The 19,606-nt window shown below is 39.9% G+C and overlaps 1 protein-coding gene across 2 annotated transcripts in view; it reads left to right on the top strand.

Moving 5' to 3' along the window:
• Positions 1 to 19,606, top strand: part of LOC134539107 (nuclear hormone receptor FTZ-F1) — a 360,344-nt gene that overhangs the window by 39,551 nt on the left and 301,187 nt on the right. Inside the window, exon 2 of one of the 2 annotated variants that reach the window (XM_063380840.1) lies at positions 17,370 to 17,450. The exons of the other annotated variant lie outside the window; for it this stretch is intronic. Within the exon in view, the coding sequence (XP_063236910.1) occupies positions 17,370 to 17,450 (81 nt within the window). The remainder of the gene's footprint in view (positions 1 to 17,369; positions 17,451 to 19,606) is intronic. 2 annotated transcript variants of the gene reach the window in all.

Here is a 19,606-nt window from a genome sequence, read left to right as displayed (position 1 = left end):
TTTGTATCCACCACTACAAATAGAGTCAAATTGTGTTTAGGTGTTTCATTAGATGGTCATTCATGTAAAATAATATCGCGATTTTACGAGCCAAAGACGGTTATGTATTTTGAAACAACTAGGTTAACAACGTAACATTGTATTAGACCACCAACGAACACGCCTTCCATATCCAATATAATCTCTTAAAAAAATCCTTCATTTTTATGTCCATGAAATACAAATCAGGCGATATTTTATTAAAATGTATGTATGTATTAATGAGACCTAGATCGTGAACCCGAATAATTCTAATGATGTCCTATATTCATGATTCGGAAGAACAAAAACTAAATTTCTTTAGATTTAATGCTGCGTGGTTGGTAGAGACCGGAAAAATTCGCGATTTCAATTACCTGTCGGATATACTCCATGATCCTCTATGCACGCGGGAAAATTACGTCTGCTCATTGGCTACTGACTCGTGTCACCTGTTGTTTGGGACACTAGTGATTCGATACTTCTTTTGTTGAAAGTTTGTCATTGGCCGAGTGTCATTCAGATAAACTGTAGCCCAATCACTGATGCGGTAAAAAGGCAAGCGTATTTTGATTCTAGCCCTATCGCGAAATGAATCCGCGAATTTTTTCCGGTCTCTAGTGGTTGGTCGTGTGAGAATCATTAGTAGGGACAGGCCTATTTCGCGAATAAATCTGAACGCCTATTAGACTGCAACAAGGTACACCCGCACCAGCGATTTCTTCCTTGTGATTGGCGGCCGTCTGGCGGGAGAAGTCGTTTGCCTTGTTTGACCAGAGACCACTCTGGACGCGTTTGCTTCCCCAACTCAATTACTGTGAGTGGTCTTGTAACAATCCCCATGCGCCTGGAAGAAATTCACCCAATTACGAAACAGAGACGATGCTACAGTGTTTTAACTTATAACTAGAGACCGGAAAAATTCGCGAATTCATTTCGCGATAGGCTAGAATCAAAATACGTTTGCCTTTTCACCGCATCAGTGATTGGGCCACAGTTTATCTGAACGACACTCGGCCAATGATAAACTTTCAACAATAGAAGTATCGAATCACTAGTGTCCCAATTAACAGGTGACACGAGTCAGTAGCCAATGAGCAGGCGTTATTTTCCCGCGTGCATAGAGGATCATGGAGTCTATCCTACAGGTCATTGTAATCGCGAATTTTTCCGGTCTCTATTCATTCGTGACCGATTCAGAAGGAAGGGGGGAAAGGGAATCATATTTCAACCTGGGAGTGTAATCTCTGTTTACTTCAGTACTGCTTGGTCACAGAAAGCCGTCTCCGAGGTGTCGGGGTTCCAGCCCGATGCTGGGCTAGGGGAGGGCTGATAGGGGTTCGTAGTGCGCGCGGCGGAAGCGCCGTGGTTGCGTCACAGCCGGAGGAACAATGCCTTCGGAATCGAGGACGGGGGAAATTGTCCGTTGTTGATGTCGGCGCCGCGGGGGAGGCGCATCCAGGCCAATGTCGGCATCCGAACCACGCGGTCGCTAACCCAGCTCATCTTCCTTCCCTAGCCCCCTCTCCCCCCTTGGCGTGTCAGTGGTCCAAAGAGCATAGAAGTGAACATAGATTTCACCCCCATGTTAAACACGATTCCTTTTTTTTTTTTTCAATCACTAACGATTCCGACGCTACCAATCACACAGCATAAAACCAAATAAATGTACTTTTGTCCCGAAAGCATTGCCTCTACAAGGGTGGGGCTGGGTGGAACCCAGGAATAATTTTTGTACATTGTTTTAGAAAATAGAAGAACGGAGTGAGATCGAAATGGAAGATACGAAAAAGAAAAGAAAATTCGACCAAGAAAGTTTAAAAACTGCAATAGATAAGATTTTGTAAAAAAAAAAAAAAAAAAAAATAGTTGGAGAGAAGTGTCGTTGCGCTATAACACCCCAAAAAGCACTCTAAATAATAAGATATTGGCAATAAACCGTGGAGAAGAAGTGACGTTCCAACCAAAGATCGGTAGATTCAATAACACCTTCTCACCTGAGTACGAAAAATTTGAGTGGGCCACGTAAAAAAGAATTTATCCAAAAGATGCCTGCCGCTGATGAAAAGGAAGTTTTTGAAGTTAGCTTTCGACTTGGCTGAAACAATGAAGATCCCTCATCGTTCTAATAAAGAGAACGGTGCTGCTGGGAAACATGTTTACTTGCAGAGACTTCCTGACGTTTCACTGAGTACCAGAGTCGACAAACATGGTGCGAGCCGTAGTGCTCAACAAACCACAAGTCGATCTGTTTTGTGACAGTCTTAAAATACTGATGACAAAGCACAATGGTTTGGACACAAACGCACACAAACAACGGGACCCCTTTTTTTGGAACCGCTGGTCTAGACTGTGTGGCTAGTTAAGGTAGGGCCCCAGGTAAAATCTGCGTACACACAGGGAGAAAACCCTGTGGTCAGGCATGCGGGGTGCAATATGGCATGCAGCGAGAGCAGGGGCGTAGCCAGGGGGGGGGGGGGTTAGGGGTTCAAACACCCCCCCCCCCCCTTAGCACCAAATCTTTAATTAATTTCTTATTCATCACTGAAACAAATTTCATATTATATTTAATAAAATTTTTACCATTACAATATTTTAATTTAAGTACCGAAAACTGCTAAAATAGCACTATTTTACACCTTAAAATCCAAATTTTCCCGGGGGAGGACCCCCGGACCCCCCGCTAATACAGGGGGTGAGGGCGGCATGCTTCTTAACACCCCCCATATACACAAATCCTGGCTACGCCACTGAGCGAGAGTGCAGGTCAAGTACAGGATGGTACAGGAGAAAGAGCTGGGCTGGGCGGAAAAGTTTCCACCATGCGTTGTCAGGGTGCTTGGACACGTGTATCCGCCTCTGGACTTGCTGTGGTCCCTGGCGGCGGGCGACTGAACCATCCACACCCTCCCGGCTAACCAGCCAGCTCCTGAAAACTTACAAACAGAGAAGAGAATTACTGCGTATTAAAAATTAAATTAATTTAGATTTCTTAACATTGTTACACGTATGAATAATTTAAAAAAAATCGCGAGCTGGTGCATTGGGCCTCGCCCCAGAAAGGAAAGAGCGGCGGGGTCGCTTGTCGCCAGCAAACATTTAGCGAAATCATCAAATTTCGTCGTCGATAAGCCCTAGCCCCGGCGCCCTCTAATTAATCAAGTTAATTATGCTAGCTAATTAATCAACTTATTGAATGTTAAGAACTGCCATCATAATTACCTGTACATATATAGGGCCTAAGTACTCGACTGTGGTTGGCCAGGACGAACGTCTCAGTCATTCGTAGGGACCGGAAAAATTCGCGGATTCATTTCACGACAGCCTGAAATTCAAATAGTTATACCTCAGTGCTGCCTCTGCTATTGGCTCACAACTCACCTGGACGACTCTGGGCCAGTGAGAAACACTCAACCGAAGCTGTGTCGAATCACAGGCCGCTGCGTTGGGACACCTCCACAAGACAGCAGCCAATCAGAGGGTGACATTTGACCGAGTGTACGTAGAACTATGGAGTTCATCCTACAGGTCATTGAACCCGCGAATTTTTCCTGTCCCTAGTCATTCGTGTTTCACTAGGGGTCGGTAGAGACCTGCAAAATTCGCGGATTCATTCGGTGATAGGCTGGAATTCAAACACATATACCTCTTAGATAATTTTGCTATTGGCTTACTGTTCATCTGGACGAATCTCAACCAGTTATAAACCCTCAACCAAAGAAGGATCGAATCACAGACAAACCAGCTGAGACGACTTACAAGTCGGCAGCCAATGACAATGTATTCCCCCCCCCCCTCCCCCACACACACACACACACAAGCGGTTTCACCCTTGTGATTGGCGGCCGTCTGCGAGAGAAGTCGTTCCCCGTATTCGTCCGAGCCACTCAGGACGCGTTTGCTACCGCGCTGAATAACTGTGATTGGTGTCGTAACAATCCACGCGTACCTGAAAGAATCTCGCCCAATCGCGAAACACGCAAGATGCTACGGTTTTTTTTTTTTTTTTTTTTAACTTTTATCTAGTCTCGGAATTCTTTTCGCTAAATGTGCATGCCCCTAGTGATGGATTCATAGAGACCGGAAAAATTCGCGGATTCATTTCGCGATAGGCTAGAATCAGTGATTGGGCCACAGTTTATCTGAATGACACTCGGCCAATGATAAACTTTCAACAAAAGAAGTATCGAATCACTATTGTCCCATTTAACAGGTGACACGAGTCAGTAGCCAATGAGCAGACGTAATTTCCCCGCGTGCCATAGAGGATCATGGAGTTATATCCTACAGATCATTGAAATCGCGAATATTTCCGGTCTCTAGTCATGGATTCATTCTGACTCGCGAACGAGGACTGGTCTCGCAGAGTCACCGCGCGCCTCCCTGGTTAGTCTGGGGCTAGAGGGTGTTAAAAGTGGCAGGGGGAGTTTTGGATTGGGGGGGGGGGGGGGGGGCAGGGCGTTGACTCCCTGGTGCGTGCCTCCCTCTGTAAACACGGCCTGGCCACCGTGACCTGCCGAACTTAACCCCCCCCCCCCCGCCCCCCCCCCCCAACCAACTTTTCTTCACACTACCCCCTTCCTTTCCGCAACCAACACAATGCTCCGCGGCAACGCCAGAATATTAACGGGCCATGTAGCCTAAATTATTTCACTTCAGGGGCGTAGCCAGGGGAGGGGGGGTTTAATTTCTTATTCATCACTCAAACAAATTTCCTATTAAAAATTAATAATAATTTTACCATAACAATATTTAAATTGAAGAACCGAAAACTGCTAAAATAGCACTATTTTACACCTTAAAATCCAAAATTTCCCGGGGGAGGACCCCTGGACCCCCCCCCCCCACCATCGCTTTATTACGGGGGAGGGGGGGGGCATGCTTCTTAACACCCCCCATACACAAATCCTGGCTAAGCCACTGCTTAACTTCCTAATATTTCGTGTTTTTGAACGTGATTTTCAATACATTTGTATTGATCATACTGAACATATTGAAACAAAGATTTAAATAGTTATACAATCCCCCTCCCCCCCCCCCCAGCCCCGTAGTTTAAGTAAGAGCTATTTTCTTAGCTTTGTACTTTTTTGTTTTTCTAGTTTATTTTTATTTTGTAAAAGTAATTTTTGAAGTTATACTTCTTTAGGCGCGTTATGAAAAAAAATGATGAGAGTGAAATTTTAAGATGCGGGCGCATCACTGTAACACAAAATTAACAGGTTGAAGCTGCGCGCGCACCATGTGACGACATTTTCACAGGAAGATGGCGGACCCACGTGTATGAACATAAACCCACATTAGGGGACATACCAAACGTATTGGTGTGCCAAATGAAACTTTATGATAATGAAATTACCATGGAATTTATTTTGGTATTACATTAAACATAATACACATTTTCCTCGTAACCTTCTGTCAGAGCAGTGGTTATACTGCGCGGTCAATATGCTGAAGGGCCGTGGTTCAAAACTCGGCGGGGTGTGGGGATATTTTGAAGACTTATGCGGCAAATAAAAAATTACTCGAGTAAATTGATTGCCGCAAAAGAAAAAAAAATTCTTTGCTAATTTAGCAAAAGACGACCGAATAAAGCGAATAACTGCCTAAGTTAAGCAAAGTAATATTTATACAGTGTGAATATCAAAGTTACCCGATTTGAAATTGTTGCCTCATAAGTCGGCAAATATTTCCTTTTTTTCTTCTCAATTTTATAGCATGATTGGTTTCATTTTGAATTGTTATCATTATTAAGGTTATTTATGATTGCGTGGCAAAAAAATTACATTTGGACACAGCATCTAATTATTTAGTGCAGGGGGAGGGGGGAATTAAAAAACTTTGAAAAAAAAATGTTTATAAGTATATATATAAACTATATATTAATTTGGAACCGTGATTAATTATTGGGCTATCAACCTTTCTCGGCTGGACGTTGAATTAGGCGTAGCGGCAGGAATTTTTCGCGAAAAGATCTGAACACTTAATAGACTGGAACAAGGTATACCCGCACCTGTGGTTTCTTCCTTGTGATTGGCGGCCGTCTGCGAGAGAAGTCGTTGCCTTGCTTGACCGAGCCACTCAGGACGCGTGCATTGCTTCCGCTCTGAATCACTGTGATTTGAATTTTAACAATCGATATGTACCTGGGGAGAAACTCACCCAATCGCGAAACACAGACGATGCTATAGGTTTTTTAACTTTCATATAGTCTCAAAATCTTTTCGCGAAATCTGCATGCCCCTAATTATGCGACAGCTGTGTGTGTTTATGTGTGTTTGTGTAAATGTGTGTGTGTGTCTTTTTTCTCTTTTTGGTCTCTCTTGTGCGGTTGCGTAAAGAGATATTCGGGCGAGAGCTGACAATAAGTTTTGGCGCGTCCTTTTCAGCCATTTCAGGATTGTTAAATTTTTTCCTCCCCTCAAATCTTGTCTCTCTCTCTTTTTTTCCCTAATGGGTTTTCCGAAGCGACTCTTCTTCCACGGGTCCACCGAAAGAAGTAGGTTTACGATTGGCCGGGACGATTGTCCGGCACCGCCCCGTCTGGCGGCGCGGGGGAGAAAGCGCGGTGTTGCCGCGTCGCCGGGGCACGCGCGGCAGAAATGTTTGGCAATGTTCGAGGACAACCGCTAATTGCGCGCGCGACTTCCGCCCGCAGAAGAGACCACCCCGGGCGGAATCCGGCGTGCGTGTATGCGTGTTCTCCAGTCTGCGTCTGGGGGGGAATCCTGCCCTGCCAAGGGGGGAAGGGAATCGCGAACATGTGTCAGGGCATCCGCCCCCCCTCACCCCATGGAATCATTTGAACGCTTATTAGTAGAGACCGGAAAAATTCGCGATTTCAATGACCTGTAGGATATACTCCATGATCCTCCATGCACTCGTGCAAATTACATCTGCTGATTGGTTACCGACTCGTAACACCTGTTGACTGGAATGATCGTGATTCGCTAATTCTTCTGTTAAACATTTTTCATTGGCCCAGAGTCCTTCAGATAAACTGTGGCCCAATCACTGATGCGGTAAAAAGGCAAACGTTTTTGGATTCTAGCCTATCACGAAATGAATCCGCGAATTTTTCCGGTCTCTATATATTATAACAGTTTATTTACAACCAATCATACATCAAATTGAAGATACACTAACCTAGTTTTTCTTACAAATGTTCAACATATGCACCTTTAGTTCAACGGCACACATTCAACCTAAAGTCAAATTATTCTCCACACTTTGGTTAACACGTCCGGAATAATGGAAGCTCTTCAGTTCTGTGTCTGAACTGTGGCAAATAATTAGGTAGCGGCGGAACATAGAAACTATATTTTATGAAGCCACGAAGGAAAATAAGATCTCATGGCGTCATGTCAGGAGAACGTGGAGGCCAGCAAATAAGAGCTCTGTCGTCTCGACCATCACGGACAATACAACGGTCAGGGACTTCGACGTTCAACCACTCTCGTACGAAGAGATTCCATAGGGGAGGGGATGCACCCTGTTGCCAAATAAAGTTTACAGGTTCACACTTTACTAATCGGGGAAATTACGCTCCAGGAGTCGCTATTTTGTGCTGTTGGCACTGCAAGCGAGAAAACAACAAAGAAGTACCTACTCGCGCATGCGATAATCGAAAACTGTTTTTGGAGTTAGTATTTAATAGTGACATTGAACCAGAACTCTGCAGATCGTACAGTTGATACTACTAAGATTTTTAACTGGGAAATTTCTTTGACGGACAACACTGCACATGGGCCCGGCTATATCTAGACACCGCGCCCAGCGTAGTGGCGACTTGTGAGTGGCGCGTCTGTCGCGGGAAATTGTCGAATTTTTTTTTGTGCTTGTGTCTGTGTGTGTGTGTTAGCAGACAGCTACGACGCATCAGATCAGTGCAAAGCTTTTTTTTTTTTTTTTGCGAGTCGCGACACAGACCAGCCAACTGCCGTCTGCGAACTCTCGTCTCTTCGTCTCTGCTTGTCCTGATTGCCTCTCCTCCCCCCTCTCCTCTTCAATTCGTAATAATCTGCGAACCTCTCCGCCCCTCCCTTCTCCTCCAGACACCATCCCCCCCCCCCCCTCCAAAACGTCGTAGGAGATTCTGCACTTCATCTCGGCACAGTCTAATGGGAGGTCGCACCAACTGTTGATACATCTCCCGACTAGTCACTGAACTCGGTTCAAAACGCCTATCTCTCTAGAGACCGGAAAAATTCGCGGATTCATTTCGCGATAGGCTAGAATCAAAAATACGTTTGCCCTTTTTACCGCATCAGTGATTGGTCCACAGTTTATCTGAATGACACTCGGCCAATGATAAACTTTGAACAAAAGAAGTATCGCGAATCACTAGTGTCCCAACTAAAAGGTGACACGAGTCAGTAAGCCAATGAGCAGACGTAATTTCCCCGCGTGCATAGAGGATCATGGAGTATATCCTACATGCCATTGAATTCGCGAATTTTTCCGGTCTCTACCTATCTCTCGCAATAACGATTACGGAATCGTCACAACTTCTTTTTAAGTGACAAAAATAGTTTTTTTTTAAAATATTTCACTTCTTCCTGTGTGCTGGGAAAAAAAATATCTTCAAGAAACACAAGTCCTTCCAACTAAAAAAAACAGTTTGATGAAAGACAATGTTTAAAGTTAAGTCCTGTGTTTTTTTTTTGTGATTTTTTTTTAACTGTATCTTATTTGTATATAACCAACATTAATATTTATATTTTAGTATATGTTTTGTTACAGTGATGTATTCGTAGCGCAAATATTTTGTCACTTGCATACATTTTTAGAAACACAAACGTTTATTGTTATAATTTGTCTACGGTCATATTAACTAGTTTCAGTGACCGTCAGATAATATTACAATTTCACAGAGGCCTCCAGTGTATATGGAGGTTTATTTCCTCAGCTCGCTGCCAACATAACAGGCTCGAATTATATGTTAATGCGCAGTAACAGACAGTAATTACTTTTTTTTTTTTTTTTTTAGCCAAGGTTGGTTTCAAAAGAGTCCCTACGAGAATGAGCGGTCTGAAAGTGTGCGCTAAAGAAACTAAAAGTGACTTCGCTGACTCTTCAACGAAGATTGCACCTCAGAAATACAGTCTGTCCATAAAATAATGTCCCGGCTATAAAATTTAATAGCTTCAACTGTAAGCGTTGTAGATTGTTGGTTCAAGGTCACAATTATTTATTTTTATTTATTTATTCAGTTTTTAATCTGTAGATCCCATATTCTATAAAGGTTGAACTTGTTAATTTCATATAACAAGATGGATGAACAAAATTAATGTAGCATATTTATAATTTCACTTCACTACACATTTTATTTCTCTATGAACCATAAAATCAGTAATTTGTATTTATATCTTTGAATGTAATACTTCCTTGCTCAAGTAATGATATTTGTTTAACGAATAAGAATGATTGTTTTTCACAGTTCACATGTAATATTATATGACGAATATTTGTAAAACAATCTGGTATTGGTGGAAAAGATTTAACAAAAAATATTGCTAGCTAATAAAAGTTTTGTTTGGAAGGAATAGAGAAAAACGAAAGGGAATTGATATAGGAACTTCGAATAGGAAAGACATGACATTTTTATGACTGCAGAAATTGAACTTATAACTGATGAAATATTTTGAAGAATTATAAGAAATTATAGTAAATAGTAATAATATTAATGATTTGAAGATAGTTAGTGAAATAAAGAAGAATTATTATTTATAAGAAGATTTGAGTACTACAAGTCGATACCAGGAAGAAGACTACGAGTATAAACTACGAAGACTGAAATCATATTAAGGCGTTTCCAGGACGAAGAAAGAAGTATTTCTAATATTCAACTGTACGAGAACTTACGGAAACGACGAGAGGCGTTCCCAGGACGAAGACGATCAACGATAGGCGTTCCCAGGACGAAGATGGTCATCTAGAGGCGTTTCCAGGACGAAGTTTGAAACAACGAAAGGCGTTCCCAGGACGAAGACGACTCGTTAATACTAGGCGTTCCCAGGACGAAGGTACAAGACAGCGAATGGGCGTGCCAAGGATGAAGACGCAGAAGATTCATTGCTGAGGTCCTGGCTGAAAGAAGGCAAACCTAGTAACGCATAGTTCGTTACCACGGAACTATAATAATAGGTCGGTTATATAATGATGAAGGAATGTCACAACATTTACTAGCTTGCAAAACTGACAATCGGGAATAATTAATAGCACTTGAAATCCCTTACTAAATCTTTGCACACTACCAGATTGCTAAAGTTAGGGACAACTTGAGTTAAAATTCACAAAATCGTTGTATACAAGCTAATCCAAGGTTTTACGAATTTTTCCACGATATACCCAACTCTACCCCTGAATAGTCCGGACAACAATAAAAGAAATTTTAATTAATGGTGTGTAGTACAAATTAATTAAAATAGCAGTAATTGTAATGGTTATTCATTATTACAACTTCGTAGAAGTTGTTGGCGCCCACAAATTAAATTAAATGATTCGTTCTTTTGTTCTTATCATATAAATACACGAGAACGAGTCTAAGTACTTTCGAGTTTTATAAAGTCAAATATATTTATTATAAATAATAAAGAATTTGATAGCTAAGGCCCGTTTAATGGAGTTAAGGACTCCGGGATATAGAGCAAGTCAATTAATATAAATATATACATACATACAAACATACTGTACAACCACAAAAACTAAATATTACAGAGTACTTTTACATTTCAATAGTAAGAAAGAGAGAAGGAAAAAAAAACATGGGTACATAAGAAATGTTATAAACTCAAGTCTAAGGCTCAGAGCGAAGAGTTAGTTTACAAAACTCAATATTTTTCTCCTCTTTTTGTGATGGATTTAAATAAGATTTACCAGAGTTTAGTTTTGTTATCTGTTATTAGGTCAAATAATTCTATCAGAGCATAGGAAGGATGTTCTAACAGAACTTGTTTGATTATTCTTTTGAATATAGATAAATCGGTTATATTTGTGCCATTTTGTGGCAATAAGTTGTAAATTTTTATGCCTATGTAATTTGTGCCCTTTTCATACTGACTGGTATTATGAACTGTTATCCTCAATTTATTGAAGTTTCTTGTGTTGTATAAATGAATATCTAGATTTTTTTGAAAATAGCGTTTCTCCTTATGTATGAATAAGAGTATTCTTAGTATATGATCGTTTATGACTGTTAAGATTTTAAGTTTTCTGAATTTTTGTTTACAGTGAGCTGACATTTTGTCATGTGTCATTATACGAATAGCTCTTTTTTTGTAATTTTAGAATTGTTTCAATTCCCACTGAGTTTCCCCATATTTCTATATTATATGTCATTATAGAGTGGAAGTGAGCGTAGTAGACAGTTTTTAATGTTACAATACTAACTACGTCTGTCAGTCTTCTTAGTGCATAGCAGGATACACTTAGCCTGCTAGCGACAGAGTTAATATGGTCTTTATACTTTAGCTGTTCATCTAAGTTCACACCAAGGAATTTAACATTTGATGTTCTAGTTATGATATTACTGTTAAACTTTAATTCAAACTTTTCTTCTACGGGATTATGTCTGTTCCTAAAATTTATACAATTTGTTTTAGAGGTATTTAGTACAAGTTTATTTGCTTCCAACCAGTGATTTAGAAGGCCAAGGATAAAATTTGCTTTGGATACGATGTTGTCTACATTTTTACCTTTCACTAGTATTGAGGTGTCATCAGCAAATAGCACTGTGCTGGCTTGTGGGATGTTTAAAGGCAGGTCATTAATATACACTAAGAACAATAGAGGTCCTAGGTTACTGCCTTGAGGGACTCCATGTTTAATGACTTTCCAGTCTGAGAACACTTTTTTATTGTATGATTTTATTGCCACTCTCTGTTTACGGTTGTGCAAATATGAATTCATTAGCTCAAGTGCCTCGGATACCGTTATGATTAAGTTTTTCAAGCAATATTTTATGATTAACAAGATCAAAAGCTTTAGACAAATCACAAATAATGCCTAGTGCTGTGTTACCACTATCCAAGATTTCGAGAGCTTTACTAGTAAAATTATGTATAGCATTTATTGTCGATTTGTGTTTTTGGAAGCCGTATTGATTACTGTTTATAATTTTACAGCCCGTGAAGAAGGATGATAGTCTATTATAGATGACTTTTTCGAAAATTTTGGCAACAAAAGCTAATGGGCCTAAAGTTTGCTGCCTCTAGTGTATTTCCCTTTTTATAGACATGTAGTATTTTTGCTTTTTTAAAAAACAATCTGGTAAAATACCTTCCATAAAAACCTCATTAATTAATAGTGATAACGGTTTAGCAATGTGATGTCCAGCAAGATTTATTATTTTGTTAGATATGCCATAGACATCTGTTGAATTTGAGCTTTTTAATTTTTTTATTACTTTTAATATTTCCTTTAACGATGTTGGGTATAGGTAAATTGATTTATTGTTAAATGGGCAGTTAATTTTCAGGTTTTCAATAGCATTTGTTATTTGGCTTATTTTTAGAGTTTAAAGAATCGGCAACATCAGTAAAAAAACCTGTTGAATTCTAAAGCAATCTGGTCACTGTCATGATTTATTTTACCATTTATTTCCGGATTATTGACTTCTTTTTCGATTTTAGTGCCCCTGCTTAGTTCAGAATTAATTATTTTCCATGTGGTTTTTATTTTATTATCACTTTGAGTGATCCTTTTTTGTATATTCTTTCTCTTTGCCAGTCTTAAAACTTTCCTGTAAATGTTTTTATAGTTATAATATTGCTGAAATTTGGTGTTTTGATAGTCTGTTTTACTAAGACAATATACATTTTTTAGCTTTACACTTGATGTAATTATTCCCTTGGTTAACCTTGGTTTAGGTTTTTGGTCAGTCCTAACTTGTCTTATTGGAAATGATGCATTAGTAATGTTTATCAATATCAACCAGTAATTTAAAATTTTGTTCAATGGTTGTCATTTCATCAATATTTAGCCAAGTTTCTTTACCTAAAATATCTAAGAATGTTTTTTTACTATATTTATTAATGCTACTGTATTTTAAATAGTTAAATTTTAGATCAGCTAGATATGCTGATTGCACTCTAGTTACCTGAGCCATATGATCTGAAATTCCATAATCAATGACATTACTTGTAAAGTCTTTATAGTCAAGGTTGGTAATAATATAGTCAATTGCAGAACTGGTTTGTTTAGTAATTCTAGTAAGTTCACTGATTATGTTAAGTAGGTTATAAGAATTAAGTATATTCATTAATTTTCTTTTGGTATTAGTTTCTTTTAAAAAATCAATGTTTAGGTCACCACAAAGAATTATCGAGTTTTTTCCAGTGTTCCAAACTTTTTTTATTATTTTATCAAATTGTTAAGACATATATCAATGTCTCCATCAGGTGGCCTGTATATACACAATATAATACATCTGGCATATGCAAGTTAAAGAGTAACTCAAATAGTTATTTATATATAGAGACCCGGAAATTTCGCGGATTCATTTATTCGCAAGCTAGAATGCAAACCTTCACACTCTCGCACTGTGTTCATGATTGGACCGCAGTTATCTGGACACGCCCCTCTACGACCGTGAGCCAACGATGTCCAGCTAGGAGAAAAGTAAGCGAATCAGGTAGTGCCAAATAACAAGGATAAAAATGTTCTCGCTAAGAAATCAACCAATGGGAAAGTAAACATGGGTCGAGCACACTTATAACTTTGAATTCTATCCTGAGGTCAGAAGAATCCGCGAAATTTCCGGGTCTCTATTTATATAAGCTGGTACTGCTTTTGTTGTTTTCTCGCTTGCAGCGCGAAAGAATGTCTCTGTCCCCATTTAGTAGAGGGTAGACCGGTAAACTTTATTCGACAATAGGATGTAGTCTCTTTCCATGAAAATCTCCCTGTACGAGAGTGGTTGAACGTCGAAGTCTTTGACCGTTGGATTGGTCGTAATGGTCGAGACGACAGAGCTCTTTTTCGCTGGCCCACACGTTCACCTGACATTAACGTATTTTTTTTTCCTTTGGGGATTAATATAAGATCGTGTCTACCTAATGATTTGCCAGAGTTGAGACACAGAATTGAAGAGGCTATTGCTTCCATTATTCGGGACTTGTTAACCAAAGTGTGGGAAGAATTGGATTTGTGCCGTATAGCTAAAGGTGCGCGTATTGAACATTTGTAAGAAAAACTAGGTTAGTTTACCTTCTACTGGATATATGATTTGTTGTTAATAGTCTAAATTAAACTGTTTTAATATACCATTGAAATTGGGATATTCTTTTATGGACATCCTGTACTAGTGATCTTCGTGGATTCCTGATTCCCGTATGTTTATATCAGAAGTCCGGCGAGAGAAACTAAGGGCCCAAGGGCAAACTTCCTAAAAGAGGGCTTGAAATTCCCCATTTGCAACCCTCCAGTAAGCCTCTGAGGTCATGCATGATCTTGACCATTAGGATAAGTTATGGCTCGCCATTTTGAATTACGACGTCACGTACGCCATATTGGTTTCTGTAACTTATCGCCATTTGGTGTTCCGTCATCTTGGATTACGACGTCACATCCGTCATTTTTCTTTCTAGAACTTTTCCGCCATTTGGAATTATATCGTTAAGTCCGCCATATTAAAAATCCGTATTTATTATCCAGAAAAAAAATTGTAAAACTTATGCACGGATTTTTAAACCCTTCTCGATTTAAAAAAAAAATCCTTTATATTTAAGAATTCAAATAATACCCTGGCCATAGCTGTAAATGATATCTGAGTGTATCTCATAATTTTTAAGATTTAGTGTAGATTATTTTAACAATAGACTTAGATTCTATCAGTGTGAACTCTTGCGTGGAATAATATCGCGAATCTAAACGTAATCGAATTGGGGGAGGGGGGGGGGTGGAGTTGTCTGATATCGTTCTCTATTTTTTTAAATTTATTTTTCTCTTTCAGCTGTCTTGTTCACAACGGAACAAAGAAACTGTTGTGCTGAATTTTTTGGGTTCGGTATTTTTGTGCTGTCATCATTTGTGGGGGTTTTTCGTTTTGTTAGTCCATTTTTCTTTGTTTTTTGACCATATTCCTGTTGTGGAGTATTGTGTGGTGTTTATATCCTGTTCACAACTGCAATTTTTTGCTTAATTTGTCTTTTTGTCATTTGTGTTTTTTGTAGTTTTCTTCTACAGACATACATGTGCATAGCAATGGCGTATGTCCAAAAGCTTACATCAAGTCATGCACTCCCATTGCACAAATCGTTCAAAGATAATAAAGAAATGCAAGGTCTGAAGACGGCGTAGTCTCGACACAAAACCTGTCATCTGGAACTACGAAGAACGCTTCTGTTTGTTTCGGGAGGCACCCTTCTTTTGAAAAGTCCCCTAAAATTACCGCGGGTTCGTAACGGAACAGCTCTGGCCTACACACGTCGTAACCGATTACGTTTAGTGTGCCCGCGCAGATATGAAGCGTGCCTATGTACGTTATCAAGCCCGCAGTCTCCGTCAGAAATAATCACTATCTTAGATAGTGTCGCACTTGGCGTGTCTTTATTTAGTCCCCAAAGAAATGTGCGCAGTGATAACAATACACCGTGGTAAGATTTTGTTACTTATTTCATGTAGAGCTACGATATTTTAGAGTATTATGTAGAGTTTAGATAGATATTTTTTTAGCTGAACGCCTGCTTACGTGAACAAATCATTAAAATGCAAATTAATTAATCTGTATCAAGTACAAATACAAGATTTTAATTTTACGAAGCAATTTTTTTTTTTGGTAATGCACATTTGTATGCATGTATTTTTCGCGAAATTTTTTATAGACCAGATGAGAGTTGAAACGCTGTAGCATCGTCTGTGTTATGTGATTGATAGAGACCTGCAAAATTCGCGGATTCCTCAGTGATAGGCTAGAATTCAAACACATATACCTCTTAGATAATTTTGCTATTGGCTTACTGTTCATCTGGACGAATCTCAACCAAGTTATAAACCCTCAACCAAAGGAGGATCGAAACACAGACAAAACCAGCTGACACGACTTACAAGTCGGCAGCCAATGAACTTGTCGTTATTTGCCCGAGTGTACAGTGGGGTATGTGCAGTCTATCCTGAAGGCCATCGGAACCGCGAATTTTGCAGGTCCCGAGTGGCTCGGTCAAATAAAGGCAAATGCAAGGAAGAAACCGCTGGTGCGGGGTAAAAAAAACCGGTATTGCAGTTCAGTTTTTTTCGCTAAAAAGACGGTAAAGGTCGCCGGCAATAGGTGCCTTGCTAACGTTTTGGAGGTTATCTCAATTCTTCCGTCTGGCGAATGTTAGAGCTTGGTGAGGTTCTGAAGGAAGGACGGACGGATGATTGCTAGTCCAGCTCGACTTCACACAAAGCTAATTCGCAACCATCACGCGCATGCTCCTACACTGGTACGATGACGTCATACTAAAAAAAAATAATAATACTGCGCGACAAACACGTGCAGAAATGATCTACCCACTGTGGACTCAGTCGCTGGTGATGCATTATTAGTAGAGACACCTGCAAAAATTCACGGTTTCGATGGCCTTCAGGATAGACGGCACATACCCCTGTACACTCGGGCGAATAACGCAAGTTCATTGGCTGCCGACTTGTAAGTCGTCTCAGCTGGTTTGTCTGTGATTCGATCATTCTTTGGTTGAGGGTTTATAACTGGTTGAGATTCGTCCAGATGAACAGTAAGCCAATAGCAAAATTATCTAAGAGGTATATGTGTTTGAATTCTAGCCTATCACCGAATTAATCCGCGAATTTTGCAGGTCTCTAATTATTAGTCATTCAGATTTGACTGTATTTTGTCACACTGTGACGAGCGAATAGACGTTTTCACGTCAAAAAAAACCCTCCCATCTATAGCAGTTTAAAGGAGTGTTTTACATGTGTTATCGTGTGTTTGATTAAAATGCATTCAGCAGATCAGTAGTGATTTTATGTTGGTGTGGCGGGTAGTTTTATTTCGCGATAAATAAGGCAGTTTCAGTTTCATGCTTCGGAGTGTCTTAAAAGTTTTATGTGTGTCAGGGTGTATGTAAAATTCTTTTGACTTAAAAAAAAATCTTGATGTTTGACTTGTGTGCAGTTATAACGTTGTGTGGCAGTGTTTTGTGTTGTTGTTTTGTTGGTCGTGTGGAACAGTGTTTTGTGTTGTTGTGTTGGTCGTGCGGAATGGTGTTTTGTGTTGTTGTTGGTCGTGTGGACCAGGGTTTTGTGTTGTTGTTGGTCGTGTGAACCAGGGCTTTGTGTTGTTGTTGTTGTTGTTGTTGTTGGTCGTGTGGAACAGGGTTTAGAACAAGCCATGTCACTCATTTATTTTCCAGCTTCTGTCGAGGCGCGACAGAGCGAATGTAAAAAGAAGATCCTGCCGGCGGTCGAAGTAATATCGCCCGATTTCGTGATCAGTAAGTACGGTCGGCATGCCTCTATTCAGTAGCTGTTGCTGGGAACACACTGTTGTCGCATTGCGTGGCTGCTTCTCCCGACGTCCGCGGGGGGCTCTGGGGTCGAGCAGTTGGTTCCGTGGCATCCGCGATTCGCGTGTGTCGTCTGAGTCGCGTGTGTCGTCTGAGTCGCCCGAGTAAGGCTGCACTCTAAAAAAAAATTGTACTTTTACAAGAGAAATTCTTGGAAACCCTGTTGCCAAGGATATTTCTTGCAAAACTACAAGGCAGAGCCTTGCAAAATCGCACATGGTACAAAGCTCTGCCTTGTAGTTTTACAAGAAATATCCTTGGCAACAGGGTTTCCAAGGATTTTCCTTGTAAAATATACAAAAATTTCTTTCAGTGTGGGTTCACAATTGAAAAAATAACACTAACAGTAACAGTAGGTCGTGTGCATAGGATATGAACGCCATGTTTCCTAACCTAACGATTCACAATAGCAGAAAGTTGGTCGTGTGCATGGGAGCGAGGTCGTGCGCATAGGAGTGAAATGAGTATATTTTATTTTGGTCGCGTACGCTTGGCACAACAGCCAATGAGAGAAGAGCAGGGTGCTTTTTTGGCGGGACTAGAAATATGTATATATTTATTAACCATATTGTGGTAAGAAAATGTCGAGATAATAATAGTATTATCGTTATTTTGAAAGTTAATATGTTTATTTACTAACACTGCTAACAGATGTCGCATAGTTCACGAAATTTCATTGGCTGAAATTAACAGTAAGAATTCAATTGTGAACCAATTTCACAGTTCGCACAGGTCGTGTGCATGGCTTGCTATGCACTCGCTTAATTTTTTTAATTGTGAACCCAGCCTAACGTGAGTCGCGTGAGTCGCCTGCAAAACCCCGCGGAATTTTTTTTAAAACCCATTCATTATTGTTTATCATCTTCTTTTTTTGGTGACGAAGCTAAGGCGATAATACGCCTTTTCGTACACCTAACCAAATTTTCTGCTATTTATAATTATACATAGAGACCGGAAAAATTTCGCGGATTCATTTCGTGGTAGTCTAGAATAAAAAAAAAAAGTTTGCCTTTGTATTGCATCAGTGATTGTACCACAGTTTATCTGAATGATACTCGGCCAATGAAAAACATTTTACGAAAGAAGTATCCAATCACGAGTGTCCCAGTTAACAGGTGTCACGAGTCAGTAGCCAATGAGCAGATGTAAATTTCCCGCGTACATAGAGGATCATGGAGTATATCCTACAGGTAATTGAAATCGCGAATTTTTCCGGTCTCTGATTATACAGTATGTCCGTAAAAGAATGTCCCGGTTATAAATATTAACATTATCAACTTTAAGCGTTGTAGGGTTTTGGTTCGTCACAATTAAAGAGTAACTCAAAACAGTTTTGGATAAGCGAATGCGCGAGTACTGCTTTGTTGTTTTTCTCGCTTGCAGCGCCACCGTCGCAAAATGAAGACTCCTGAGCGTAAAGCTTTTTATGTCTGCAGTTTGCTAAGAGTGAATTTGTAATTTCAGCCCTCCCCATTGGAATTTTTTTTTGTTATGAGGTTGGTGGATGCTGTATTTTCTTTGTATCTTTCAGAAAATAGCAAAAAAAAATATATAGTTAGGGAAATTTGAAATTTCGGTTATGGAAAGGCAAGTCGAGTGCGAAGCAAACATTGCCGTACCATCCTATACTGGGACCATTTCGCCGCATTTTCAGGCCCCTATTTGAGAACCTCTGGATAAGACCAGAACGCAGAAATTTTCGTCATCCAGTAAGCTATAAAATCACATACTTAAAATAAAATTTCAAGTCTGTAGGTCATTTAGTTCCAAAGCTAAGCGAAAGCAAAGTTTCGCATTTATGACACTCACTCACTCACTCACTCATGATCATCAGAATAGAACTAGCACTTCCCATAAACTCAGAGAGCTGAAATTTGGTACAGAGTTAGGGTTTAATGGCCACATAAAGGGAAAACTATAAAAACTAGGATAATCGAAGATCTGGAGTACCTGGTGACCCTTATTTGAAAACACAAGAGGCCAACCAAACTATTAAAGATCGACATACTGCCTTTACAAAAAATATTCAACTTTGTTTGCCTCTTCATTTGAAGTCAAAAATCGAAGGTCTGAAGTATCTGATG

Source organism: Bacillus rossius, chromosome 14 (assembly GCF_032445375.1).
Source record: "Bacillus rossius redtenbacheri isolate Brsri chromosome 14, Brsri_v3, whole genome shotgun sequence".
Classification (NCBI taxonomy): domain Eukaryota; kingdom Metazoa; phylum Arthropoda; class Insecta; order Phasmatodea; family Bacillidae; genus Bacillus; species Bacillus rossius.
The sequence above is the reverse complement of the archived record's forward strand: the minus strand, read 5'-3'. Positions and strand labels throughout refer to the sequence as shown.